Source organism: Podospora pseudopauciseta, chromosome 6, assembly GCF_035222475.1.
Source record: "Podospora pseudopauciseta strain CBS 411.78 chromosome 6, whole genome shotgun sequence".
NCBI lineage: Eukaryota > Fungi > Ascomycota > Sordariomycetes > Sordariales > Podosporaceae > Podospora > Podospora pseudopauciseta.
Genome location: NC_085895.1, coordinates 984,544 through 1,012,298, shown reverse-complemented (window position 1 = coordinate 1,012,298; position 27,755 = coordinate 984,544). Strand labels below are relative to the sequence as shown.

Below are 27,755 nucleotides of genomic sequence, written 5' to 3'. Positions count from 1 at the left end.
GGGCAAAATGATAATAAGATTATCGATGTTGTTGAAGAAGATCAATGTTGGTTTCTGTGATTTGAGTGACATGCATCAAATTGGTGAAGATGGTTGGAGCTGGCGATGTAACAAAGAGGTGAATAGACTTGATTGAGATTGTTGTTATTAAGGGGAACTGGGCAGTCTTTGTGTGGTGGATTTGGTTAGAGTTTCTTTGAGGGGGTTGTATTGTGTGATTTTGTTTGGTACTGGAATATCTCCCTACCTAGATTGAGCGTCTTTTAATAGGGACAGTGGTGAAGAGGATCATTTGTGATATGGCCTCTTCGCAGTTTAGATATGTCTAGAACAGAGCAAGTATTGAAATTGCTATTTACCTATCTACTGTTGAAGATATCCGACAAAACGTTCAAAGAGACCTGTCTTGTTCTGTTTTGGGTGATTAGTTACCAAAGAAAAATGTTTTACGATCCTGCTATATCGACTAGTTATTTACCTCCCATCTTAGTTTTACCAAGTGTGTTTGATATGATTAGATGAAGACAAAGACAACGCCCCTCTTGCCTCATCCATCTGCCCAGGCACCCTCTTCTAAATATCCACCACCACCTACCTACACAACATTCCCACTACTGCCTGCCTTTTATTACTATATATCCCACTCTACGAATAATATAAAGACGGAGTGATCAGTATGCCATGCTTACCGATATCTTCCCTTTTCACAATTCACCTCCAATCCAACGAAGCTTTATTGTCCCACATGATATCGAACTTAATGTTGCTCTGTCGATGCCCGATACCGCTCACTAATCAAGACTGGCCTCTCCTTTATTTCAATGTCGTTTACTTTAGTAGCTCGTCCTGCCATCGTCATGTTTCCCGCCAGAAAGATCGCTCAGCCTCAAAAAGGGCAAACAAAAGAGCCATTCCAAGATCATCAAGATTATCCTCCTATTAACGGACATGTAGCCTTTTTACTCCGCTGTAACAAACGAGTTAAGTAGAAGGGTAAGAGAATTGCGTCGGACAGAACCAGTATATTATCCATAAGAATATTTGACCCTGGGGACTTATGCTTGCGTGATCCAAAACAAGGTTTGCTATAAGATGTTGCCTGAACTCCTCTTCGAAGCCGAAAAAGACTTCCCCAGATTGGGTATGTACAATATCATCACATTTGGGACATACCACTGGGTTTTGAAGAACGAGGCCGCCAGGAAAATACTACCGGATATCCTCTTCCATCCAGGCAACTTCCCCAAATATATCACTACATCAAAGATCCGAATCATGATCGTATACGAAATCATGACCAAGACATGGGGTTCTCTCTAACCATTCCATGCAGTTTAGTATATCCTCCCGCCTTTGCGGTGGACTATTAGGATCTAAGGCGGGAGGCTCCTCCCAGGACATAGCAAAAGCACCGCTGCTCCACCAAGTTCGTCGACGACCAGCAGCGTTTCCTCTCCAGACTATCTGCTGGGTACTGCAGGTCGCTTGCTTCGACGTGCTCACTTTTTACACTGCCACCGAATTCAAAGACTCGCAATACTATCCAGCATTTCAAAAACCTCTTGCCCACAATTAGAGTCCTCATTCTCAACGGTCAACGTCTTGGTGCTCAATCTCAGCACAAGCATGGCTGGCCTCACTCTCCATCCCAGCTACCTATAGATCGCCTATCTTCAGCACCGATATAACTTTTCAGTCACACAAACAAAGCCATAAGCCAAGCCAACCACATCACCCAGAAACACCATATCCTCAACAGCAACATCACCACCTTCAGCACTTACGCCTACAGCCTAGACTACAGATCATGCCGTATACTACTGCCAGAGATTACATTTCACCAGCTCACCACACCAAGCGTCTGTCTACACACCAATACACAAAGCATTCACTCAAGGATATTACACAAAAATCAGCGTTTCCTTGCGTTTAAGAATTTCATCTGCCCACCATGTTGGCTCAAGCTTGGACCAATTTGTAAGCGTTTACACACCAATCTCAAGCAGTCTCCAAACCAACCTTAAGCGTTCACAAACAAATCCCTGGACCGTCTCCTCACAACACTATCTCTCTCGGCAGCGTCCCCTTACGATTCGCAATGTCAATGTTGGGATGAACTCTTCAAAAGCTGGGATGAACTCTTCAAAAGCTGGGATGAACATGTCTCAATACAACCCAACTCCAAATCGACTCCAACCCAACATCAAGACCTAGTTCTTACAGTCTTGGTGGGACTGGTATGTGCCTGGTTGGCAGGGGCGGGAGTGGAGATGTCGACGCTGCTGGCGTCATCTTAATTAGTTAGTAGAGACAGAGAGGCCTTCCGGACCAAACCACAACACTCTTCTCACTGATAAAAGTAGGGTTGATGTTACCACTAGCTTACTCGGCAGCCACGCCCTCCTGGTCCACAGAGACGGCGGTCGAAGCACCGTCAGCCTCCTCAGCAGGAGCACTGTCATCCTCCTCGGCGCTGCAGCAGCAAGCATTGCGGCAAGCTACCCTTTCTCGCACGGCGCTCACGATTAGCATTGCGAGAAGCCGGGCCGTCAGCGGGGCGTAGGCTGATGCGGATCAACAGAAGGAGCTTCGGACACATAAAATGCCCCTTAAACCCTCCAAAACTTTGCCCCCAAACCCTCCTTCTCACCAAGTCAAACACCTCTCAGGCCTTCAAGTTCAAAGTCCATTTAAACCCCTACAAAAATATCACAAACCCCATCCATCCTAACGTAAAAGCCATCTAAATCACCACCAAACCAACATCAAATTTCCCGACTCGGCCGCAGTATTCTCGCATTATCTTGTCCATAATGCATTGTATTATTCCAACAAAATATCCCACAATGTAACAATATCCATCCCCCCCCCCTATTTCCCCTATTTCCCCAGCCAGAAAAACAACAACCAAAATCCTTAGAAGCGAGCCCCCCAACTCCCCCCCAGCATTCAGATCATCTTTCCTCCCAGGATTCACATGAAAACAAAACAAAAACAAAAACGCCAACCCCCCCTTATTCCCACTGAAACCACCCAGATCTTTAAATCCCTCTTTCCCAATCCCAGAACCAGACCCAGACCTTGAAACACCACAAAAATCATCACCAGATCCCATCCCCAGACTCCTTTTTCCTTGTGCTAAAACTCCCCATTTTATGTAAACTCTGCCCCAATCCCGCAAAACACCATGTGAAAAAAAAAATGTAAAAAAACCATATAATACACCCCTTTTCCAACACCATGACCCAACAACCCCCTTTCAAATGGTATTGTCAACGCCATCTAATCCCACACATTGATTTCTTTATATTTTTTTTATTATTATTTTCCTTTTCTTCCACCCCCTCCCCCGCTAAATCCCCTCCAAACTAAACTCCCCCTCATACCCCCCATTCATCAACATGGCCGCAATCCACCTCCTCTTCAACTGCCCCATCTCCCTCGCCAACCACGCCTCCGCCGGCACGATCCCATTCAGCACACATTCCGCATTCGTAATCGTGCACACCCCGCAGTCATTCCCGTTCCTCTGCCTCGGGCTCCGAATAAACTCGCTCACATCCTCCCACTCGTCCCTCTTCCACTTCCCCCCCGAAATCAACGCCGCAATCCCCAGCAGCTTCTTCGCCTTCTCCCCGCCCCCCGGCCCCAGCGAGTCAAGGTGATACACCACCTTCAAATCCGGCCTAATCACACCCAGCGTCCAGTGACTATTCTCGCAAATCGGCACCAGCACGAACGCGCACTCGTAAAAGTTCTCGGGCGTCAGCCCCGCCTGCCGCTTCGCCGCCCGCATCATGGGATCCACCCCCTTCTTGTCCACGACGAGCATCTTCCAAAAGTAACTGTCCAGGCACGCCACCCTGGGCCGCTCCTTGGTCCCGCCCATCTTCTTGTCCACCGTCAGCACCATGTGCCTCAGTGCCGCCATGATGACCTGGTCGTTGAGCCAGACGTCTTCCCCGTCGGGACCTTGCCGCGTGAGCCGCTCATAAAGATCGAACCTCGTCAGCTGTCCCTCTACCCGGCCGTTGGGAAACTTGGCCATCACCTGATCCGCCGGCTGGTTGCCGAGCTCGCTCACCGCCGCCTCCCACAGCTCCGACACCGGTCTGTGCAGAGGCCTGAGAGGAGCCCTCAGCCTCATCTCCTCCACCCTCTTGATCCTCTCGGCAACCTTTTGCGCCTCCTTTGCCTTTTTGTCCTTCTCCACCTCGGCAGCTTTCCTTTTCGCTTCCTCCTCCCTCGCCTTCCTCGCCGCGGCTTCCTTCTCTTGATTCAAATACCTCTGCCGAAGCTTCTCCTCCTCCTCCTTCTTTTTACGAGCAAGCTCGGCACGCTCTTCTTCCGCTCTTGACGCTATGAGGGCGGCATCCTCAGGATCCGAGTCAGGATCTGAGCCAAACAGGGTTTTTGTGGCTTCTCTCGAGCTGGTCCTGGTGACGCGCTCGGTGATAACCTGTACCTGAACGTTGGGGTTGACGACCCGCTGTGCACTGCCCGTTGGCGAACTCGTCAAGTCGACGACTAGCTTGCCATCCTGATGATTGAATCGCGGCTTCACCTTCACCTTGGTGGTAGTTGGCGAAGAAAGCAGGTCGAGGACACGCGCTGGAGTAGCCGGCTGCACCTTCTTCGGGCTAGACTCCGGCGTGACCACGTTGCCCTCGTCGTCCGATTCCACCCCCTGAAACCGCGAGGTCTGGGCAGGCTTGGTGCGGGCAGGCTTGGCCATAACATAACCCCCCTCATCATCATCTTCTATCGGCTCTTCACGATATCCCCTGCCGGTAAACCGCTTGTACCACGGGCTGAAAGAGATAGAGCTGTCCGGCTCGGGAGAGGGCATTGACGCCGCCGCCTCCGCCGCTCTGCGCCTCCTCTCGGCAGTCGTAAACTGCGGCGGCCGGGGGATGCGAATCTCTCGCTTCAGGGGAGTCATCCTGTAAATGGACCTCTCCTCCTGCTCCAGCTTCCTTTTCCTCCTCTCACTGCGTTGCTCGAGATCCTCCCTCGCATCGTCGAGGAACTTGCCATACTTTTGATAATAACGGGACAGACCCATCTCTTTGTCGTCCTTCTCCAGTTCAGGCCCGCGGGCGCTCCATCGGAACTGGTCTTGCGAGGCATTGTGCCTCGAATTTGTTGTCATGGTGGCCTCCAGCACCTTGAGGGAGTGCTCATCACCTAAAAGCTCTGCCTTGCGCTCAGCCTCTACTATCAGCTCGGCTTCTCTGGCAGTCATGACCCTGGAGGGTATATGTGAGGGCGCAATGAACCTCGAGATTGGGCTCTCAAACACCAGCCTGCGGCTCTTTTGTGGCGTGGGGACATACTTAGGCGTGGGAGGAACACTCCATGTCTTGGAAGCCTTCAAGATGCCCCTCGGTTTGGCAATCAGACGGTAGTCGCCCGGCTCGCCCGGTGTGCTGTCCGATTCGGAGGGGTCGGGTGACGGGTATCTGTACTCATACAGAGGCTGAATGTCCAACTCCTTGATGGGGACCTCCTCCATGACAGAAGGCTTCTCGTCTGGGAAAAGTCCAGGCATGGTCCCAACCGGGGCTGCGGCGACGGCAACCAAGCTCGGAACCAACTCCTTCTTGCCCACGGCATCGAAATCGACAATCACCTGCCCAACCGTCTTGACCATGTCCAGGTCCATGGGAATGAGGTCGACCAGAGACTGGAAGAACAGCAAAAACTCCCCGGCTTTTCTCGCCGCAAGCCTGAACTCGTTGTTGCCCAGTCCCAAACCAGACCTGGGCTTGGGGAACTCTTGCTTCAAAATCTCAAAGTTGTCCGGGCTGTAAATGTTTCTCATCATCTCGATGGTGCTCAGCAGGTTACGGATGTACCTCTTAACCGCCTCCGTAAACCTCTCGGCTCTCTCCACCTCGGTCCATTCGGCAGTCACAGGGCCGAAAAGCATCTCTTGGTACTTGAAGATCGCAACACTGATGCCGATGACGCCCTGGCCAGCAAGCTGCTCTTGCATGATGTCCTTGATCGTAAGACCGGTGACAATCTTGCCTTCCTGAACAAGTGTTGCTTGACCGACAAAATCGCCGGCAAGTCTTTCGAGTCTCTCAGCGCCGATGTACTCGGTGGGGTTCTTGACCCAATCCAGGCCGTCGACTTCATCCTCCTCAGCTCCGCCCAGCTGGCGCTTGAATCTCTTGACAACAATTGTGCCATCTTGCTCGTTGGTGCGGCGCACATCGACAGTCTCATAGTGGTTACCGCGCACGGCGCCGACAAGCTTGCCGATCAAGTTGGTAATCGGGTTGATCATGGTGGTTACCGAACCGAAAAGACCACGGGCTTGCGACCACATGGACCAACGACTCTCTTGCTCTGTCTTCTCCCCCTCTCCTGTGGGCTCGCTCGGTGTGCTGACAACCTTCTTAACGCTCTCGCTATTTTTGAGGCCCGAATTCTGCGCAATCAAGTCCAGCTCGGAACCTTGAGCCGGCCGCTTCCCGTTCTTGTTCAGGAGCTCGAAACACACGGGGTGGTACTCCTGGGCGCAGTGGCAGTGCCAGTTGAAGTCGTCCTTCTTCTGGAGGACACGCAGGGACTTGGTGCCGTTTGTGTCACTAATGTAAAATCGAAGGTGACCCGATCCCGCCTCGGCTTCTTCTTTCGAGTTGTAAATGTTGGGTATTGGACACCAGCACTCTCTCATGCGGTGATCGTTGCGGATGGCCAGATAGATGCCCTTGGCAAACTCGGTCTCATCGTCCTCTTGTTCTCGGCGCTCTGCAAACCGACGGGTTTCATGACCTTCACTCCGAGGGGTAGGAGGAGGTTTCGGGGCAGGTGTTCGGTCGACCAGTCTTGTGAGGAATCTCGTTGGACGGTAGATGGGTGTTACTGGGCCAGCCTTCTTGACAGGCTTGACGGGGGTTCCTTTTATCAAGGCAATACGCCGGTACTGGAGAGGCGAGACCTTCCGCTGGGCAGGCGGGGTATGAGTGCTGGGGCCTGTCGGTGTATATGACGAGACAGGTGTGGTAGACGCTTGCTCTGGGGCAGCGCTGATCGGAGAGGCAGCGGCTGGTGTCCTTGGCGACTGCTCTTCTCGAATAGGCTCGAGGGCGACGGGTCCGAGAGAGGTAGTTGTTTGAGAGGTAGGGACCTGCTCAATAGGCTCGGTACGATTGGGGGATGCGGCGAGCCCAGGTCGAGGACAAGGGGTCTGGATATTCACAGATCGAGCGACCGGAGTCGGAGTCGCCGGCTCGGGGAGCTCGGTGAAACTGTCGACGACTTTGGTGCTGGCAGGAGTGGTGCCTTTGGTGGAGCGTCTCGACGATCGTCTGACGACGGGAGTCCTTTCGACGAAGGGACTGTTTCGCAGGCCGCGACTATTGCGCGACGTCCGCGGGGTGGGAGCTTTGCTCGGTGGCATTTCTGTTAGTTGTGATTTCCAGCAGTCGTGGAAAAGAGAGTGAGAGTGTGAATGTAAGTTGGGGAAGGTGAAAGCCACAGCAGTGACAAGCGCAAGCAGGAAAATAAACAGCAGGCAAAACTGTTTGTGCTGCGAAGTTAAAGTTGCAAAAGTCGAAGAAAAGGTAAACGTTCGGAGGGGCAGGAAGCGCAGCAAGTCAGAGAGGAAGTCGCCTGTGCAGTCGACTGCCTCGTGCAAGGTGTCGTGGATGGGCATTGAGTTGAGCGCAGAGCTCAGGTCTTTTTAGAAAGCTGGGACGAAGCAAGCAACACGCTCTTTGCTACTGTCCAACGTCTAGTCCCACTACCCACTGCCCAAGCTCAGACGTCTCTCAAGATATTATTATTCTTCATTCGGCATTCATTCGTCGTCGGTGGCTCTCCGTCCTCGTCCTCATCCTCGTCTTCGTCCTCGTCTTCCTCTTCGTCGTTGTCGTCGTTGCAGGTTCTAACAATCACAGCATGTCTCGATGGCTTTGCGGGGCATGTCACGACTTCGCGGTCTGGGTGTGTGTGTGTACAGTGCAGGGAAGAGGCATCGCATCGTGTCCGACTTTTTTGGACGACGCGCGGTGGAGACAAAATTTGGCACTTACCTTGCAAGGAGCTTGCTGGCCCACGCGCGCTATCGATGTCGCTTCAACAAATGACTCCGCTGTCAACTGGTCACTGGCTCTTGGCATCCGCGACGCTTCCACCGCCTCACACGGGGGCGATGCGCTTCGATGGAGAGGTTCTCGCGGCAGCGTCCAGCAACGGCTATCGCAAAGATGCAGTGGTGTTGCGGCTCGGAAACTAGAGAGAGCTGTTGAAACAGGAACAGGGCGGCATGCCAAGCACCGTTCGCTAAGCTTAACAATTTATGCCAGCCCCCTGCCGAGCCAGCCTTATATAAGTCGTGTTAAGGAATCAGATCCGGGAAGATCTGGGATTGCACAGCAGCGGCGGCAGCAGAGGCCATCTTCAATTCCAGATATCATGTTATGTAGTTCCCTGTTCACACTGTTCTTTGTCTCGAATCCAAGTGCATCCATCCAGTTAGCCACTTCAAAGAGCACTCCTCAACCAATCAAATGAACAACGCGCTGTTGTCTACCTGTCTGTCTACCTTGACCAAGTATATCCGTCTCGCTCCTAAACGCCGTCGCTATCAAATACAGTACAAGTCCAAACAAAGTAAGGTCCAGACCCTCCATCTCATCCCAAACCACCAACCGCCACACCCCCAAACCGCCCCTTGACCTTCACAGCCCTCATCGCCGGCAGCGTGTTCTTCCTCCCCGGCCTCCTCCCCACCTCAATACACAAGAACCGAATCAAGTCCAGATTCGTCCAATAACTCGTATGAGCACTCAGCATGTTCAAATACTGAATCTCCAACGGCCCCCCTCCACTCCTCAAATAATAATCAATCTGCCCATTATCATTGAGCAGAAACGCCTTCTTCTCCGCCACGTCCTCCCTCGTAAAATCATGCACCTCCAGCTCCAACTGCGATGGCAACCTCATCATCATCGACGGCTTCTTCTGCTGCTCCGTCCCACCACCAGCACCACCAACCTCACTCTCCAACGATGACGAACCACCCACCCCAACAACCCCCCTGAACGCATCCCCCAGCCCCTTAAACCACCCCGTCTTCAAACTCGGCACGTACGCCGTCTTCAAACTCGCCGCATACACCGGGTCGACCGTCCCGTTCAGCAAATACGCAATCGGATCCTCCTTTGCCAAAATATTATAGATATTATCCACCGCAATGCACCCAAACATGCCCAACTCCCCCACCACATCCTTCGCAACCGTATCCGCCGCCTCGGCGCCTGGCTTCATCCTCCCCTGCCTCGGCACCAACCCCCCTCGTTCCAACAGCAAGAAGAACGCCGCCGGGCTCCCTAACAAGAACAAATTAACCGTATCAAACTCAAAGTGCTTTGTATCTGGCACCTGCCCAAGAGGCCTCGGCACCCTGGTAGGCTGTTTGCTCAACACCTCCACAGCCATCGCACTCCCCAGCGAATGCCCAATCAAATGCACCCTCCCCTTTTCCTCAAACCCCGGGTTATTCCCACACCAAAGCCTATAAACCCTGTTCGCCTCCCCCACCAGCGCCGCGATCATCTTTGGTTTATGATGCGACATGTAGAAAGGTATATCAAACATCACATCCGAAATCATGCTCCTCACGGCCGGTATCGTACCCGGTTCAATATCCTTGAGGCCAAACCCATCCGGAGCGTAAGCCGCTTTATCCTCCTCGTTCCCCGTCGTCGGCCCCCCGTCTTCAAAGCTGAGCAAATGTCTCCAGTTTACTGGCAAAACCATAATCCCGTTCTGTTCCGGCCGCAAGACCGACTTGACGGCGGGAGTCTCCAGCTCGACACTGACCATTCTTCGAAAGGCATTCACCGCGTGCGTGAAATGGAAGCTTTCCACCCTTTCCGCGAATTTTTGGCCGATTCCGTGGGCGATGAGGACAAGGTCGGTCACCTGGCCTTTTCGCAGCTCTTCTTGACAGCCTTGACACACACCCTCCTCGCTGTTGTTTCCCCTCTGCTCCTGTCTGACCGGCTGTGGCTTCACCTGCTGCTGCTTCTTAGGCTCATGAACCTTCTCCCACGCGGCCCTATCAAACCCTCTCACAACCGGCACCCCAACCGTGACCCCTTTCATAATCTTCTGTACCGGTCTCCGGGAGTAATACGCCGAGGGCTGCTGGCTCGGCTTGAGCAAAAACGCCTCCTTGGCATTCTTGTAAATAACGTGGTGATTTGAATACTGTCTCTGCTCTGGCGCCGGCATGGCAGTGTCAGCCTCCTCGCGAACAGGTTCCAACTTCCCCTCCGCAGCAGCCTCCCCACTAAAGCACCTCGCTGCACAGAACGGGTCACTTGACACAGGCGGTTCAGGCGGTAGATGTTGTCCATCTTTCGACTTGGCCGACCGTTGCTTCTCACTGTGGTGCTCAGGCCAGAGGCGATGAGTAACCTTTTCTTCGCCTACCGCCCCGACGTCGAGGGCAGAACGGAGCTCGTCAGACCAGGTCTCTGTCCAGGGTCGAAGTTCGCGGTAGCCGGCCTCGAGCTGGTTGGCGATCAGCGGAGGGAGGGGGATCATGGTGTCTCTGTTGACTGTCAGCTTTTTGTTAACTGTCCGTGGAAGGGGAGGTAAGGACCTGTAAAACCACGTCGCCCTCACCACCGCGGCAATATCATTCACCGGCGACCAGTAAATCGGCTTCATCTGCAACACCGGCAGCGAAACCACATGTAGTCTCTGAATCCCCACCAGCACCTCTGCCGTATCCTCCTCCGGCGGCGGCACAGCCCCCTTCCCAGCTATCCTCGTCCCAGCAGTACTCTCCCCCCCCCTCCTCCCTGTCCCCCTCTCCCTCTCCCTCTCCCTCTCATCAGGCGTAGCAACCCCACTCTCCCCCATCCCATCCACCAACCCCCGTCCCCGTAACAACTCCTCTCCAACCCCAATCCCCGACATTCCCGGCACCCTGGGTACACTCCCCACAACCATCTGCGGCACCGGCGTCCCAGGTCTACTACTCCCCCCTCCCCCCTTCTTGTTTTGTTCCTGCCCCTCCGCACCCCCGCCTTGCATCTTGCTTATCACCGCCATAACCCCCTCAGCAACCCTCTCCTGCCTCAACCAACCCACCTTCCGCCTAACCAACCCACAAAACTCCTTTCTCAGTTCCGCCGCGACATCAATCTCCAACTCCTGACAGCAAACCACCTTCTCCTCTCCCCCACCATCCTCAGTCAAAACAACCATGCTCGTCGGGCCGAGCAACCCATCATTTGCTGAAGCGACAGATTCCCGCTTGTGCTTGTCAATGTGGAGTTTGGCGAGGCGGTCGACGAGTGCTTCGAGACGTCTCCTCACCTCCCCCTCCTGATCAACCTTTCTCCCCAGCTTGCACCTCCTCACCAGCCTCTGATGCTCCTCTTTCGATTCTGCGTTCGCAAACCCCAACCAAGCCCGCTCAAGGGATAGGTTATCCCCCTCTGAAAAAGGGCGGAGGTTTTGAACCCCAGAGCTCGGATTCGAGGCGTCGGGGATGGTGCCAACGGCGGCGGATAAAGGGTCGTCGATGGGGATGGGGGAGGAGTAGAAGTACTGGGGGTTTGCCGCCGGGACTTGGTCATCTGGGGATGGGGATAAGGGGCGGAGGCGGCAGTGGGTGGTGTAGCTGTGTTTTGGTGGCATTGTTTCTGCTGGATATCGTAGCAGTTAGAAGAGCGGTGGAAAGAATGAAAAGGTTGTAGACGTTGCTGCCTTCTGGTGAGGTAGGGGTACACGGACGCACCTTTAGCTTCAGCCCTGCACCTCTCTAGCTTTCCTTTCTGGAAAGCCTTGCTCTTCTGCAATAGCAGCTCTCTCTCCTTTTTCCTTTAATAAAGAATACCGCAACATCTCACGCTCCCAACTCCGTAAAACCCGAGAAAAATCTCTCCAGGCAGTAACCACCACACACACGGGCACAGCAGCGCGGGGCACAGCAGCGCGCGCATACCAAAACTGCACGAACACGCGCGCGGCGGCACGATGACGTGGTTCACCGTCCAGCGGGTCCCTACCTACGATTCCCGCCCTCCATTGGTCGCCCTGCCCTTGTAGTGCAGGGTTCAATGCCGGAACTTGGGGGACTTAGCAGACGGTGCTAAACCTTCTGTGGAACAGTGTAAGAGGTCAGGTGGGCAGCGGCGCTGGGGCATCGAGGTCAAAGAAGCCAGGCACAGCATCATATTTCAAGATAAAGGGGGTGGTTCTGTTGAGGCTGAGGATAATTAGTGACAAGATAGGTATGGAAATCGGATTGAGAGCTGTAAGGAGAGATTCTAGAAGCTGGAGATGTTTGTTGAGACCGAGACCCTAGCCCTCTACTACATATATCATATAATCGATAGAGCTCAAGATGACAAGACATAATATTTCGTCTCTCTTCACGCGAGTATCATTTCCCGAGAGCTACCTTGCCCTGCCAATGGACAACAAGAGCATATACACAATACATCCTTTACACCATCCCATCCCCATTAAACCTTCCCACATCCATCCGAACCCCCCCCAGTCCAACACAGCAATAAAGCAAAGGGTATCCCTACTATCCATAACAATAACAAATCAAAACATGCCTTCCAATCCCACACTCCCTCAATTCTTTCTCAGCGACTTCAACAACGGCGCAATCCGGCTCCTCTTGCTCAACCCAACCCTATACCCCGCCGGCTTGATCGGAGTCCCCCCAGCAACCACCTTTTCCTCCTTCACCTTCTTCACCTCCACCTTCGTCTCTTTGACCACCTTCTTCACCTCCATCTTCGTCTCCTTGACCACCTCCTCCACCACCTTCTTCTCCTTGGCCACCTCTTCTTGCTCCTCTACCAGTTTCTTCTCCCCCCACTCCCCATCATCACCCTCCCCATCCTCCTCAGAATCAACAACCACCTCCTTCTTCTTCCTACCACCTTTCCCCTTCCTAGCAGGAGTCTTCTTCCCCTTTGTCTGAGTGTTCACAGGCACCTCCGCCAACGGCTCCCTCATCTCCTCAACACCCTCCTCCTCCACCTCAATAACAACATGCTGTGTCCTGGCCACCGTACCCGCCTTCTTTGGCCGACCTCTCCGTTTCTTGACAGGCGCTTGCTCCTCCACCACGGGCTCAGGCTCGACAGCCTCAGGTGCAGCCTCACCCTCCATATCCGGCAATGGGGCCACCTGCCCCTTTGAAGCAGTAGCTTCCGCGTCAAGGTGGTAGAACTCACTAAGCTCTACATCCGGTGCTGCCTCCTCCGGCAGGGGTACAGGCTCCTTCTTTTTCCGGCCACGTTTCTTCTTTGGTTGTGGTTCCGGTTCAGCTTGAGGGATGACTTCCGTCGAGATATCCTCAGAAACATGGCTCTGGTCGTTTTCAGCTCCAAAGTCACCATCCTCTTCGTCCTCAATGATGCGCCTCTTTTTGGTTTTGCGGCCCGAAGCAGTCGAGGTGGGAGGCTCCATGTCCGTTTTACCCCTGGCCTTTCTCTTGCTGCCGGTCGAAGGAGGCGCCATGTCGTTCAACACATCCGGTGATGACTGTCACACTAGTCAGCCCCCACATCTCAACACCAACCACCGTCCGCACACATACCTGATACCTTGCCGGCGTGTCAATCTCCCCACCACCACTACCAACACCACCACCAACAGACGAACCAACACCACCCATAGACGAGATGTCCCTCCTGTTCGAACTCCCAATCCTACTCGGCGTAGTATAAGCAATAGTACTCAACGTCCCCCCGCTCGAGCTCTGCCCCTCCCCGTGCGGCAGCGTCGGCAATGTCCCTCCCATCACCTCACTCGTAGACGAATTGGGCAACGACACGGCCACATGCTGCTCCTTCTGACTGGCCGTCATCTCACTCGTGGCGACATACATCCCCACCCCCCCCACAAGCGCAACAGGGCTGGCAGCCGCACCAAGACTACGTCTTGTCCTTTTCGCGGCCGGAGTCGACTCTGGAAAGGCATACGGATCCTCCTCCTCTTCCCCAACCCCAACCCCAACCTGCGCGCGCTTCCTCGCCGACCGACGCGAACCCTGCTCAGCGGTTGGGGGGAGGGAACTCCCCGGAAGGTCCCACACGTCTGTTTTTCGCGGGGAGGTTAAATCGACAACCGCATCGTTAGTTTTGGCCTTTGCACGGCCGGTGGCTTTCCGCGTAGAAGGAGGCATTTCTGTTGCTGTTGCTGTTGTCGCAGCCACTGGTTGTTCCAGATCAAAAGCGATATACTGCCCCTCATACACCCTCTCAAAAAAAGACGAATCGGTCGAGAGGGCGGTGGTGCCGATATTTGTGGCAGCAACGTTGTTTATGGCGGCGCTTGTTGCAGGTGGCGCTGCTGCCTGCTGTTCGACAGCTGCATCAGGAGGGACTAAGGTTTCGCCATATTCTTCTTGGTCGTCGTCAAAGCCATCGCCGTCGTCTTCCGAGTCAAGGATTTCTCGAGGGGCCATTTTTTTATTTATTTTTTGGTGTCGTTGTTTTGGGATGGTTGATTGAACGCGGTGCAGCTGGTTTAGATAGTGGCTTGCCTGCTGCTTGCTTGCTGCGGGGATGCAGAAAGGTGGGACGAAAACACGCCGGGATACACGCGCTGTCACGGGTTGCCAAGAAAGGTACGTACCTATTACACTTGCACAACACCAAGCCAAAAGATCACAAAAACAGAACGCAATGTTCAAAAGCAGTGATATAAAAGCCTAATCTCAAGCATAAAGCCTAATAATTCACTCAACCTCCTCAATCCTCACCCTCCCCACCTTCTCCTCGCCCACAGCCGGATTCACCCTCTCAATCGGATTCACCACCAACCCCCTCAGCATCCCCATCCCCTTATCCTCCTCCCCCTTCCCGACCAACCTCCTAACCCCCCAAGCCTCCAAACTTTCCACCACCTCTCCCGCCTGCCTCCTCACCAGCCCATCCCCATCCGTATCCCTAACCCACCCAAGCGTCCTCATCAAATCCTCCCTTGCCCTCTCCCCAAACCCAAACCCAAACCCAAACCCCTCCCCGACCCTATCCAACGCCCTCACAAACTCATTCACCATCATCACCGCCCCCCTCCTCAAAATCCCCCCCTCCACCCCCCTCTCCACCTGCAAAATACTAACCGCCAGCTCAACCGCCAAATTAACAACCCTAACCCCCATACCCCTTACATTAACCTCCATCCCCATCCCCAAAACCCCCAAAGCCGAAGCCCTGACCCTGATATCCTCACTCCCCCTCTTCGACTCCCACCCCTCAACAATCCTTTCCAAAATCTCATTCCTCGCCTTCTCCTCCGGCGTCGTCGGGTCACTAAAGTCAGGCACCTCACCCCCCCAGGCATCAGCCGCTTCCTTATTTTTCCTCTCCTGCACCTTGGCCTCCCTCGCCTGCCTAGCTTCAGTTTTGGGCCTGTGAGCTCTCCGGCCGGCGACGGAGAGTAGACCATCGCCTACACGTTGCGCGAGATCACCGGTAAAAGTCTCCCCTAGACGTTCGATGATCTGTGACAACGCTTCAGCGAACCGCTGCCGGGCATCGACAGAGTAAGTCTCCTTAGCGTCAATGAACTGGTCAAGCAAATCGTTCGTCACAGCTCTGGGGTGGGAGCCTGCGAGGAGGGTGTAGAGTTTGATGATGCGGAGGTAGATGTACTCGTCGCTGTCCGAGATGAGGGATGACAGCAGGACTAGAATACCTGGAATGTCGAGGACAGGGGAGTGCGAGGTTATGAGGGTGCCGATTAGATGCAGGCCTTCAGACCTTACCGGGGGGGGGGAGTCAGAGGCGGTGATGTAGGAAATGGCGAGGCTGTACGTTTTGCGGTCTTCGATTTGGCGGTCTGCCGGGGCAGGTGGGAGGAGAGACTCGGATGGGTCGTCGATCTGGTCTCGGTAGAGGAGTAGGAGGCCGAGGTTGTTGGCTGTTTTCCCGAGGTCGGTGGGGGATTTGGAGAGCTTGTCGAGAGAGGTCTCGATGAGGGACAAAGTGTCAGGGTTGACCCGGGATTTTTGGAAGCCGGGGACTGTGACGATCATGTTGAGAAGGCTCAGGGCTACGCCTGTTACCTCATCATCATTGTGGTCCTCGTCGGATGCGGCGGCAGAGCTCGCCAATATCTCGCTGACCAGGTCGAGGATGGCCCGAGGTTGCGTGGCGAGCTTGTTTGGGACTTTCTCCATCATGGATTGGAGGGTCTTGATCTCAATGAGCTGCTCCAAGGGGTCTCGAGTTTCCTCAGACTCTTCCTTGATGAGAACACTTCCGCCTCTTGACTGCCGTGCTGCCTTGAACCATCGTTTCAGGAGCTCAAGGAAAGCGCCGATGATGTCGGCATCCGACATGGTCGTTGTGATCAAGTCAAGCAAGGTGGTGATCTTAGTCTCGATGTCCTCCATGGTGACTTGAGGGGCTGTTGGGGCGCCGCCAATGAAAAAAGCGCGAGGTTTTCTTTCCACGATGCCGATCTCATGCTTGCCTGTCTCTCTGTAGACCCATTCAGGACTCTGTCGGTTGTATCCTCCAACATACCCAAGATTTCTTATCAGGTAAAGCACGAGTTCTGGAGAGGGGGCAAGCTTCAGGTATATCTTGAGTAATTCTGAAGCCGGACCGCAGACCTGGTCCGAGAGCTCTGAGCTGGCTCTGTTCCATGTCGAGAGTGTCCACAAGGACGGCAGCAATGGCGACAGCAAGCGTTTGGCCAAGCCCTGGTTTGGGTGTGAAACAACTAACGACCTGAGCCGGCGCAGAGCAGTGACGAGATCCTGGTATTCCACAAGAATTCTCTCTTTGCTGAGGTCAACAATCTCGTCGTCATCCTCGGTACTTGGTGGTTGAGCATTCGGCGGAGGCTTGATGGCATGGAGCAAAGGCTCAGCGAGGCATTTCCAGCCTGCAGTTCCTGGAGCTCCAGACGCCTTGCGTCCCAGAATCCCAAAGCCAATGATGTAGGACGCCGTTCTCGTGAGTTCCGGGCCCTCGTCTCCATCGAGCAGTACCGAGAGCTGTGGCGCAATGCTTGAGTACCATATTTCGGGCGCGACCGAGGAAGAAGAAATCGAAAGCAGTTTACTGGCCATCTCTAGGGCCTCGTGGGTGATGTTCGCGCCTCTCTTCTGGGGAACAGCCGCCTCCGACACTCTTACCGTGCTGGAGGGGTGAACAGCAAAGACGAACTCCATGGTGGCCCTGACGCCGTCCGGACGGAGGGGGATCAGTGTCAAAGCTTCCATCAGCTTTGGGCGTAGCCATGATGGTGCGTGACCGGGTCTCACCAGAATATTAAGGGCAGCTATGAGGTTGAAGGTCTTTATCCTGGGACAATTGTCAGATCAAGGCCTTGCTCAAGAGAATTCATTGGGCTATCCTTGCCTCTGAATCGCATCATCCCACTCCTTCCTTCCTTCCACACGGGATAATTCGGGGACGTCTGGGGAAAATGCCTTGGATCCAACGTCCAGAATAAACTGCATCAGCTTCTGGCGGGCATTGTTTCTCTTTTGCTCGGTAGCTGCTGGATCCATGGCGGGTCTTTTCGATGATGTCAGAGGCGATGTGATGGCAGAAATCTGATATCAGACCAAGCGTCGCTTCGAGGGAAACAAATGGAAGACTTCTACCAATTTATATCGAAATCGTCAAGCCTAGATGCTCGCCCCCTCAAGCAGTGAGTATTTCAGTGAGTGCCTTCCGGCCGGTGTGGTTGGTAGTGGTCTGCTTACTAGGCAAGAGCCCATGACGTCGCGAAGCTTCTGAGCTGTTTGCAGCCAAGGTGGGTCTGATGGTCTGTGCACTCGACGCGGTGTTTAGCATTTGAACGCGTCTTCTTCACTTGACTTGCACCCTTCCCCTCCAAACATACAATACCAACATCACCGATTGCCTCACAATGTCCGAAAGGAACCGCCTTCGACCAAAGCATATCGATTCAATGGCCTCGTCAGAGACGCAGCATCTGACAATCCAACATCGAGATATACAGCCTCAACAAACAGCCCTGGCATCACTGCATTGGCTGGACCAAGCTCTTTCACCACTCTACACGCACGGCGCCTCCTCCACAGTTCTCCGACTCTGGTTTTCCGTAAGGAATGCTCCTCCGGGGCCACCTCACTGGGTTCTGGACTGTCGGCAGTACGTCGCAGCTTCGATCCTGCATCAGGAACCTCCAAGCCTGCCGCGCAGGGATTACTGCGGCCATCGCTTCGGCGTCAGTCCCGCGAGGTGAATCAGTTTCGGAACTTAACCCTAAGTTTTTAATTGGTCAACAAGTCTTGCGCTTCAACAGTCATTCAAACCGTCTTCTAAGCCTGCGCTCTCTGACGTGAAGTCGGTCGCTGAAAAGCGATGCGGATGCACCTGATGGGGGCAATGCGGGCCGACCGGCGGCGCGATCTTCCAGACACCTTTTGGTGGGCGACGTCAGTTCCTATGAGTCCACATGGTAAGGGCCTCGATATGAGGTCGCTCGTCAGGAACTTGGCTCTGGGGTATTTTGGCTCTGGTCACGATGGATGTTCTGGTTTGGTGTCCAGCTGCTTGGCGGGTGTGGGGACTGCCTTGTCGGCTTCGGCCAGCATGCTCTTTTGGTTGCTGTGCAGCTTCGAAGTGGGAGGGAGAGCGCAGTCTGGCTTCGTACGGTCATCTACATTGGGGTTTCACATCTTCTCGTCCGCAACTCACCTCGCCGGAATCATCGCAAGATGAGCGAGGGCTGTTGGACTACATACGGAGACCCCAATGATGACATTTTCCGCCAGACTATCACGCTCTCGGTACCCTCGATCTTCATCTTCTCTCTGCATGCGTACGAACCCACCCAAGACAGCCCGACCCCCAGGACCACGTTGTGGCAGATCTGCTAGGCGTGTCTGTGAACTTCATAGTATCCGACTAGGCGCATTAACTCGCCCTCGTACGGCTTTGTCCTACGTCCGGCGACGACGCCAAACAACCGTGTCTTTGACGCAACCTTCCTTCGGCTGTGTGTCCTGAAAAGGGCATATCGGTTGGAGACGACAGCGCGGTTTTTAAGGATGTCTTTTGTCCGCGCGTTAATGCCCTCCTTAGCCCGCCAGTTATGGTACTGGATGGAGAGGAATCAAAAACTAGTCCCTGTTGGCAGTGCGATACACACGGAAAGAGCTTGTCCGGTTCGGTCTTTGGTATTAGGGTTCCTGCGAGTTTTGGCTGCCGATTTTGACATTTGCTACATCGATGACGACGAGGTTCGGCTGCTGGATTGATCTGCGGAGGTCTGGATACTCTTTTTGTGAGGGTGTGGTGTCTGGGAGGTGGCCGGTCAACTGGTTTGGACTGAATGCTTCGAACTTGGGGGTCTTGGTTGAAGGGTGGGTGGAGGGAGAGGGGATCAGTTGCCGGGACCCATCTAGAGTTGGAGTCAAAGTTTCGTACTTGTCTGGTCTCTGGTTTCTTCTTTCTTTGCTTGTCTGGTTCCTTGGTTTCGCGGGGAAGGGCTGCTGGTGTTCTTGGTTGGCTGGCAAGATGTGGCTTATCTTTGGAACAGGGACAACCTCGAAAGAGGTGGTCCTGGCCGTCCTCCCCGCTGAAAAGTTGGGAGGGCGGCCCCTCGGAGACGAGGATAAGTTTTTCTTCCATTTCACTGTCTGTATGTTGCTAACTTTCCGACAGGAAGCTCGGATGGCTCTGCTCATGCTGATGAACAAACCACCAACACCGCATCTATGGAGATGTAAACACACAGGCTCCCACTCTTCCACAACAAGTCTACTAATGTAATTAACTTGCCGACACAGCTTTCCCTATCCTCCAACGCCGATTATCATGAGGTCCCGATGATGATGATGATGATGATGATGATGATGATGATGATGATGGTGATGGTGATAGATTACTGCACATGCACAGGGTTCTTCTCTTGCGACATGTCCGTCAACCACCAGCACACTTTCTGCCAAAATCTTCAACACACACTGTGTTCCCTGATATCAGACCTTGCTTCAGACCTTACCTACCAGGTATCAACTTAAACAATCAAGACTTTTTATTCATTACCAACCATTCCACTTTTGAATCCTAATGTCGCTTCATTGAAGCATAAACCACCCCTCAACCAACAACCTGCCTTTCATATGCCACCAACACTGATATGCATCTCAACCTTCCCAACTAGGACTCACCTTTCGAGCTGTAAAGTCCATGCACCGTTATCTCATCACAGCACTTCGTGCAGCAGGGAAAATAAGATGTGGCTGCCACGAGTTTACCACGAGTTGTATGCATGTTTGTGGTGGGGGACGCCATGTTCCTGCATGGTCCAATAGCTTTCCAAGTTTTGCAAGCTGCGAGCCTTGTTAAGGAGAAATAATACGAGGATTGTGAGCATGACAAGCGTCACCGTTTCTCATGCTACCCCACGAGGTAGTGGTTGCGGTTAGGGGTGTGCCAAAGCAAGTGTAGATACCACTCATTGAAACGATATTCAGAATCCGAGTGATCGGAGTTACCGAATGACTCGAACAAGGGAAATTTGCTCAAGCACCATTGGAGGGATGATGGACAGGTGTATCTCTAACGACCATCATCATCACGACATCATCTCCAACAAGCACAAGGAAGTCAGCCTTGCCGTCACCGTCACCATGCCCACCCGATCCATGCCCACCGATCCCCTTCCGCAAGCCACCATCTTCAAGATCACTCTAGGGTATCAAAGAAGGATTCTTGCGCGCGGGGGGAATGGTGCATCAAAGAGTTGGGGGTGTCATCACTAATGCACCGAAGCACGCTAGAACACACTCAATAAAACGTCGGGATATCTTCCTTTTTGGTTCCTCCACCCTTCCAGAAGGGTTGGCTTGCATCTCATCCTTCATTGGAGCTGTGATGGCCCATGAGGGTGGTATTGCATGCTGGTGACTTCTCACCCTCCGAGGCGAGAAAGCCTTGCGTACCTACCTACCTACCTTAAGGTACCCGTGCCGCAAACGGTTTTGCCTTGGACGCGACAGTTCGCAGTCAAGGGTGACCTTTCGATGAGAGAGAGCAAGAAAGAAGGTGTGAGGTCTAAAAGGTGGGATTTACCCGGATACCACCCACCTCACCCACTCGAGCAAGCTCACGAGCCTACCACCGCACAACCTGCATATTCGGTGAGTTGAACGAGCGGGAAAAAACTGATGGCACACACCATCGGCAACCCCGAATCGTGGAACCCACAACCACATCATGGCCTGGAACTTTGGTCTTGGACTCAGAGTCTCTTGCCTGCTACCTAGGAGATAGACTGCTCATGCGGTAGACAAAATACCTAACAGAGACAGCAACGTGGAATCATGGCGTTCAAAGCCAGCCCCAAGGCCCCTCGACTATCGGTCAAGGGCTTCCAACCATCATTTAAGGCCTACTAACCATCGTTAATAGCCTCGGCCAACGTAGCAGTCTCTATTTTTCTCCCCACGACATATATCGATTGATGATACTATGTGTTACAAATGACTACCGATTATCTAACAACCCAAGCGCGTGTGAAGTCAGCGACTACGGATCCAACGCCATCAACTCAGCCTCATCATCCTCATCCATCTCGTAATCACTATCCGGCCTCTCCCTCGCAGAAATAAACTGTTGCGCCTGTTGCGCCTGCTGCTGTTGATTCACCCTCTTCTCCTCCGTAGCCTGCAACTCCCTAATCAACTCCTCCTGCATCTTCCTCTGATGCTGCTTGAGCTGTTCAAGCGTCCAGATACTGATACCTTCCTGGTCTTCAGTTCGGAAAGGCTGGGCAATCATCTTGAAAAACCTCCTCGCGTTACTAACCGCCATATCCGTACTCAGATTAGTATCCGCACCAAGCAGCGCCTGATGGATCCACTTGGGCAGCTGCTGAATCTTTGACTTGAACCTCCTATCCGCAAGCACCATGACGCCGTAGTCGTCTTTGCCGCGAATAACCCTCCCCAAGCACTGGGCAGCATGCCTCATCGCATCAAAAGAGAGAAAATCATTCTCCCTAATGCGGTACGTCTCCCTCAAAAACTCCAACCGCGCTTTCAGGATGCGCGACTCGGTGTACTGAAACGGAACACCGATGTTGATGACAGTACGGCCAAACTCCTTGTCAAAATCAACGCCCTCCGACACCTTCCCTCTTGCGACGCACAAAAACACCGCCCCCCGCCCGTTCTTGCACGCGGTGCGGTACGTCTCGAGCGCCAGCGCCGTCTCCTGCGCGTCGGGCGTCTCGACGAGGATGAGCTTGTACTTCCACACTTCGTCCAACACGCCCATGCCCTGCCACATGGAAATGAGCGATTCGAGGTACAAGTAGCTCGGGGTGAACAAGACGATTCCGTCAGGTGTGATCTTTGCAAACTCCACGAGTAGACTGCCGTAGTTTCGAACGACACTAGGTTCGTTCCGGACCTGGAAGCCCGTTGAGATTGTGGCTTGGTCGCTTCCCCGCGTGACAATCATGGGCAGGAATGATCTCCTTGCCAGGGTCATGGAATATGACTCTTGCACCACCGTCTCAAAGTTGAGCATCTTGGGGTACATCTCGAGTGGCGAGATGGTACCAGAGGTGATGATGACCGAGCTGAACCGGTCAAACACCGGCTTGATGGCGATGGCAGCGTCCAGGCAGGTGAAGTGGAGCACCGGGTTGGGCACCTCAGCTGTGTCTGATTCGTAGGGCTCTAGGATCAGGAGGAAACCCTTCTCGTAGGTCGCTACCAGGGTTGCAAAGGTGGCCACCTCTTGCAGGGGTTGGTAGTCTTCGATTCTGGTCAGCTCCAGCGTCCTCACCAGGGACGTGAGTCGCTCGGCGCAGAATCGGAGCGGCTTCTTCTCGATAAAAGTGTACTCCTTCAGATGGGCCAGAAAAGAAGGGGGGGTCTCTGAGATGACCTGCCGGACTTTCATGCGGGTCTTGAGGTACTCGATGAATCTCCTCAGAAATGCAACAAAGTGCTCGGCTCGTCTGATGTTACCTGGCACTGCTTCTTTGAGAAGGTCTTCTGGAAGGGCTAAGGCAAAAATTAGCACACCTGTCCCTGATGGCCCCTTGCGAAAATACACCTACTTGGATTCGCCATGAACGAGTCCTCTTCGCGAGTTTCATCGTCGCCCCTGAGACCCTCAACCAACTTCTCATACTCGTCTTGCAGCTTTTGCTGATCAGAGTCTCGCATTTCATTGATCCTGTTCTCTAGAAACTGGGCTCCCCTGGTAGCCCTCCGTAGAGATTCCTCAGTGATGTCAGTGCTGAGTGATTCGATGCAGACGTTGTCGATGTTGTGAGCCTCGTCAAAGACAACGATGCAGTCCTTGGAGAAGTCTTTGGAAACACGCTCAGCAATCTTTGGGTCGAGCAGATAGTGGTAGCTGTAAATCACCACGTTGCACTGGCTCATCATCCTCCGCGCGGTGAAGTAGGGGCATTGCGTGTGTTTCTGGCCGTATCTGAGCAGGCCATCGAGAGACCAAACACCGTTGGGTATGAGATTGTGCGGTTCAAGGTTGTCGAGGTTCTGCCAGGTATTAGCCAGGTATCTTGACCCAGGATCTGAAATGCCTACATCGTGATAAACGCAGACGTCTACATCTTCGCCCTTCTTCTTCTTCTCCTGAATAAAGCCGGCTGTCAAGCTGCGGCAGCGGGCATCGACAACACTTCCGCTCTTTTCTCGTTTCACGTCTGGGTGCAGACATAGATTCTTTCTGGACGTTAGACCCATGGCCCGGAAATCCTCTTCATGCCCCAGTCTCTCGGCTCGAAACTTCATCAGGGCCTTGAGTTCTACCAGAGCCTTTTCGATCTCGGACATGGTACGGGAGCAGTAGATGAGCGGTCGCTTCTCTTGTGACGACATCTGATAGGCCACAATGAGGGAGAGCAGGGTGACAGTTTTCCCTGTGCCCGAAGGCATTTCCAAAACGCAGTTTCCGCCGGCATCGAGCGTTTCTGTCTTGTGTTAGGGATTGCTCATATGACGGGTAGCTTGAGGAGACCCACTCTTCAAATCGACCATGTAGCTGTGCCATGGCACTTAGTATCAGCAAAAAAGATCACCGCATAGACCCCAAAAGAATACGTACGCATATTGTTCTGTGGAAAGGTTAGCAACACATGCAGCAGGAGGTTCAGGGTTCAGGGTAGTGCGGACTTACCTGGATAGATTCGGGGGTATGGGAAGAGGACCCGAAGGTCACTTGTTCATGTTAGTTTGCTTTCCCGGGACAAACACATCAGATACTGCTTACTCAATGAAGAACTCCATTTTGAAGATCTACTGATGGTTTTGGATGCAATCGAATACCTGATGAAGAGTGCAGGAAATGTGATGCAATGCTCAAACGGTCGTCGATGTAACGACTCGTAAATCGGGCTGTCTATGGCTGCAGGGTGCTGTCAAAAAGCAATCACTGAATTATCCAGTGCTGTGAATGTTTAATGTTGCCTCTGGCCCATCAGATGTCGGTAAACCGTTTTCCCTTTTCCCCAGAACGCCTGCCAAAACCGTAAAACTCAAAGCCAATCTCGCCGTTGTCGTCGTCGAATACCTATCGATGTCAGGAAATCACGTGGACTCGCTGCCTGGTGGCGACGCGAAGTGAACTGAAGACGCGAGCAAGGTCAGTGCTTCGCAGTGGTCAAAGCTTCGGTGAGACCAGCCGCTCTCAGCCACTCACCGAGGTGGGCAATCAAGGCCCAGGGCAACAGTGGGGCGGGAAGTGCCGTCCCAGCACCTGGTGGGCATCCCGTGGTGGCCGCGCAACAAATGCAAGCGCTTGGTCGTCAAGGTTCCTCGACTCTGGAACCGCATCAAGTCAACCACATCACCTCCTCTCTCGGCTCAACCGTCTTTCCATCACACACAAGAGAAATCCCTCGTCATGCAGACGCCAAAACCGCCCTTGCTTGACAGCTGTTTAGGTGAAACGCTTTGACGACTGCCTTTCTGCCCGCTTCTACTGATGAGACCATCACCAACTGCCTCTCTCGAGATGGAAAATGGATGGACGGCAATTCCGATCCCGCCCTCCTTTCCTCTCATCTCACCAACCGGGCAGTCTCGTTCTCGGTCCCGGTCCCGCCCAACCACAACGCTCTTGAATGCATTGCGACATTGGCGGCAGTCTCCTGGCTTCTTCGTCGGAAGTTTTCGAAGCCTTCCACGACGACTGGCCCATCAGCACTGTGACTGTGCCTGCAGTAGCGATAATTCGCAATTAGGAACCGGACAAGCCACTGGTCCATTCCCCCCGCAGCCCTGGCTCGTCTGTCGGGTCGGTCTTGTGTCGTCTATCAAACCCAACTGAGCTGCTCACCTCATCGTTCTTCTCTCTGGGGACATATTCGGCCGACCATCAAGTCGAGAGCAGACGAGCGGCGTTGAAGACCAGCTATCGGTGGGGACGCAAGTCTAATCAGGAAGCCCGGAGATGACGTCGGGACATCATCTTCGATTATCGATTTCTGTGCCCTGTGGCGCTGTTCACGGTGATCTTGGTCGCCAGCGGATACTCCACGTGCTCTTTGCAGAGAAGCGCCGCCCGCCTCCGCAGCGAACCAAAGCAAAGCAGCAGTCCGCATGCCAGACCCCGGGTCTCGCGGATAAGGTCGCAGTGGTGGGTTTGTCTTGGTTGACATACAGACTCCGCATCTCTTCCTTCTTGTTCCTTGTTGACTCCAGCCCAAGCTCTTTCATGATCAGCTCCCTGGACTTGATCTAATCTAAGTTCAGAACTCCGAGTCCTACCTCTCTGATGCGATGATGTGTGAGTGGGGGTTATACTGGATTCGATTCTGGATCATGACGGACCTCTGAACTCGAAACACTTGGGGAACTGTTTTTAGAAGCACGGGCTTATTAGATGGCTGGATTCGGATGTTCTCTCTGCACACTCAGCTATCTTGATCATCTAGAGCTAACGGTGGGTTCTTCTCTTTGGAGGAAGGGGGAATGATCGGAAGTTTCAAAACATGCCGAGCTGCGTAAGGTAAGGCAGTAAGTGTGGCCGTTCCTGATCCTGAACAACCAGGCTCGAACAATGTTCACACACGCCCCCCCCTCTTCTTTCCTCTCCTTGCTGAGTACGACATTCCCGCCGCTTCTCCCCGCTCTCACACCATCGCCTTGCCCGCCAACAGACACGCCGCTAATCTGTTCACGCCTTCCTCCCGCGCTGTCGTCACATTGGCTCTGCTGTAATCCACACCCAGGTTTCTGTCTCCAGTTGTATCGGACCATGATCCTAGACAGGGCCGGGCTAACGGTGGCCGGCGGCAACTTTTCTCAGCTTTTTCTCTGAAAGGTTTCCCACTAGCACCACGCAAGAAGGCGGCACGGAACTGCATGGAAACCTTCCAGAAGGACTGGACAGAATGGGAGGAGGCAGGGGTGCGGGCGGCTGGGGAGGGTATGATAGCTGTGAACGGCGACCCCGCGTCCGTTATTGTCGTTGTTGTTGTCGTCGGCGGTACTAAGGCCGTGATTGTTGATGTTGAAGCTGCAAGTTTCAATATCCGATATCGAACCCCCCCACCCCACGCAACGTCCACCGCAAGATAGATAGATCGATGCACAAGGAAGTGATCCTACTGCGACAGTATAGCTACAAGTAGTACGCAAGCGGAAGGTGAAAAGCTCAACTTTTGATATAGTGGGCAAGGCTTTTTTTGGTCTTACTCAGAAGAAGTTCTTGTTGCTGGCGATCTACAGAGCCTGTCTGCCCTATGCTTGGTTCAGCTTTAGGTAACAGCTTTTAAGCTGCTCTCTCTCAAACAAAACCCGCGAATCCAAGCAGCAGAAGGGCCGCGGCCGCCGAGAGCATCATCCGCTTAAGTCAGGTGGGTGGCTTGGGGAGGGGGAGAAACAGCCGCGGACAAGCGCCTGTTGGTGCGGGGAAGTGTGAGGTGTTGCTGCTGCGCCCCTCTATGTTCCCCTCACTCACCGTTCCTCACCTTGCTTTCACACCACGTGCTGAATAAAACGGAACAGAAGATCTTGCTTTTTCTCTCTCTCTCTAGTTTACCTACCCTATGCCGGTTGGGCTGTGAAGGTGGGGGGAGGGGAGGGGGGGTGTGAGACTTTCCTGCTTGCTCAGATCTTTGATGCTGTCACTACTCACCCTAGCTTCAGGCACCTGAATAAGAATCATGTGGCTGTGGGTTTTCCCGCTGGGCTGTGCAAAGAACCTACCTGCTCGTGTGTGATGCAATGGCGGGAAGAACCTGAAACATGAAACATTTTCCTTTGTTGTTCCTATAGCATGTGTGTCCAAGAGCCTCAAGTTGCACTTTTGGGGTGGTTGGGGGTTGGTTGGTGGTGGTGATTTCGGCCGAGATGGGTACAACATCACGGTTCGACACCGAGCCTCAACTACACCGAACATTCATCCTCAGGCGTAGGAGGACCACATGGATCGACACTTATTTTCTGCACTCTAATCAAGTCTGTAGCATAAGTGATTTGGAATTCTTGATATCGACAAGGCAGTTTTTGGCTTTTCGTTATCAATTCTTCAGACCAAAATGGGGGCCAAAGAGTTCAGTAAGAGATAGGTACATGGAAGGAGGTCCGAAATAGCAAACCCCCTTCCCTCCCCCCCCCCTCCCCCCCCCCAAAAAAAAAACACCACATCGAATGCAAGAATCATAGCTCTGTCATATTGTCACTTGCAAAGCCATTCGGTGCAATGCCTTCTTTGATGATAGCGTCGGCTTTCTCTTGATGTAGGTATGCAGCACCTAGCACTATCAAG

At 53.4% G+C, this 27,755-nt stretch overlaps 6 protein-coding genes across 6 annotated transcripts; all 6 read right to left on the bottom strand.

Moving 5' to 3' along the window:
* Window positions 1-3,352: 3,352 nt before the first annotated feature.
* On the bottom strand, window positions 3,353-7,669 carry QC763_605440 (uncharacterized protein; the record flags this gene model as incomplete). The annotated part of the gene is made up of 1 exon (XM_062914385.1): window positions 3,353-7,669. One exon carries the CDS (start codon window positions 7,667-7,669, stop codon window positions 3,353-3,355), a length of 4,317 nt encoding a protein of 1,438 aa, XP_062762618.1.
* An 847-nt stretch (window positions 7,670-8,516) lies between these two features.
* QC763_605430 (uncharacterized protein) lies at window positions 8,517-12,102 on the bottom strand (the record flags this gene model as incomplete). The annotated part of the gene is made up of 4 exons (XM_062914384.1): window positions 8,517-10,576; window positions 10,628-11,678; window positions 11,774-11,856; window positions 11,942-12,102. Coding segments are annotated over 4 exons (3,222 nt in total), but the record flags the coding sequence as incomplete, so codon positions are not given.
* Window positions 12,103-12,371: 269 nt separating this feature from the next.
* Window positions 12,372-14,546, bottom strand: QC763_605415 (uncharacterized protein). Its single transcript, XM_062914383.1, has 3 exons — window positions 13,598-14,546; window positions 12,817-13,542; window positions 12,372-12,795 (listed from the first exon to the last, which is right to left on the bottom strand). The coding sequence occupies exons 1-3, from the start codon at window positions 14,465-14,467 to the stop codon at window positions 12,622-12,624; spliced, it is 1,770 nt and encodes a 589-aa protein (XP_062762616.1). The 5' UTR covers window positions 14,468-14,546; the 3' UTR covers window positions 12,372-12,621.
* A 194-nt stretch (window positions 14,547-14,740) lies between these two features.
* Window positions 14,741-17,530, bottom strand: QC763_605410 (uncharacterized protein; the record flags this gene model as incomplete). Its single annotated transcript, XM_062914382.1, has 2 exons — window positions 14,741-17,321; window positions 17,379-17,530. The coding sequence occupies 2 exons, from the start codon at window positions 17,528-17,530 to the stop codon at window positions 14,741-14,743; spliced, it is 2,733 nt and encodes a 910-aa protein (XP_062762615.1).
* A 3,907-nt stretch (window positions 17,531-21,437) lies between these two features.
* RAD3 (TFIIH/NER complex ATP-dependent 5'-3' DNA helicase subunit) lies at window positions 21,438-24,268 on the bottom strand (the record flags this gene model as incomplete). The annotated part of the gene is made up of 5 exons (XM_062914381.1): window positions 21,438-23,014; window positions 23,071-23,518; window positions 23,567-23,952; window positions 24,159-24,199; window positions 24,252-24,268. 5 exons carry the CDS (start codon window positions 24,266-24,268, stop codon window positions 21,528-21,530), a joined length of 2,379 nt encoding a protein of 792 aa, XP_062762614.1. The 3' UTR covers window positions 21,438-21,527.
* Window positions 24,269-24,458: 190 nt separating this feature from the next.
* On the bottom strand, window positions 24,459-24,959 carry QC763_0090440 (uncharacterized protein; the record flags this gene model as incomplete). The annotated part of the gene is made up of 3 exons (XM_062906237.1): window positions 24,681-24,959; window positions 24,573-24,606; window positions 24,459-24,551 (listed from the first exon to the last, which is right to left on the bottom strand). The coding sequence occupies exons 1-3, from the start codon at window positions 24,812-24,814 to the stop codon at window positions 24,459-24,461; spliced, it is 261 nt and encodes an 86-aa protein (XP_062762613.1). The 5' UTR covers window positions 24,815-24,959.
* Window positions 24,960-27,755: the final 2,796 nt, after the last annotated feature.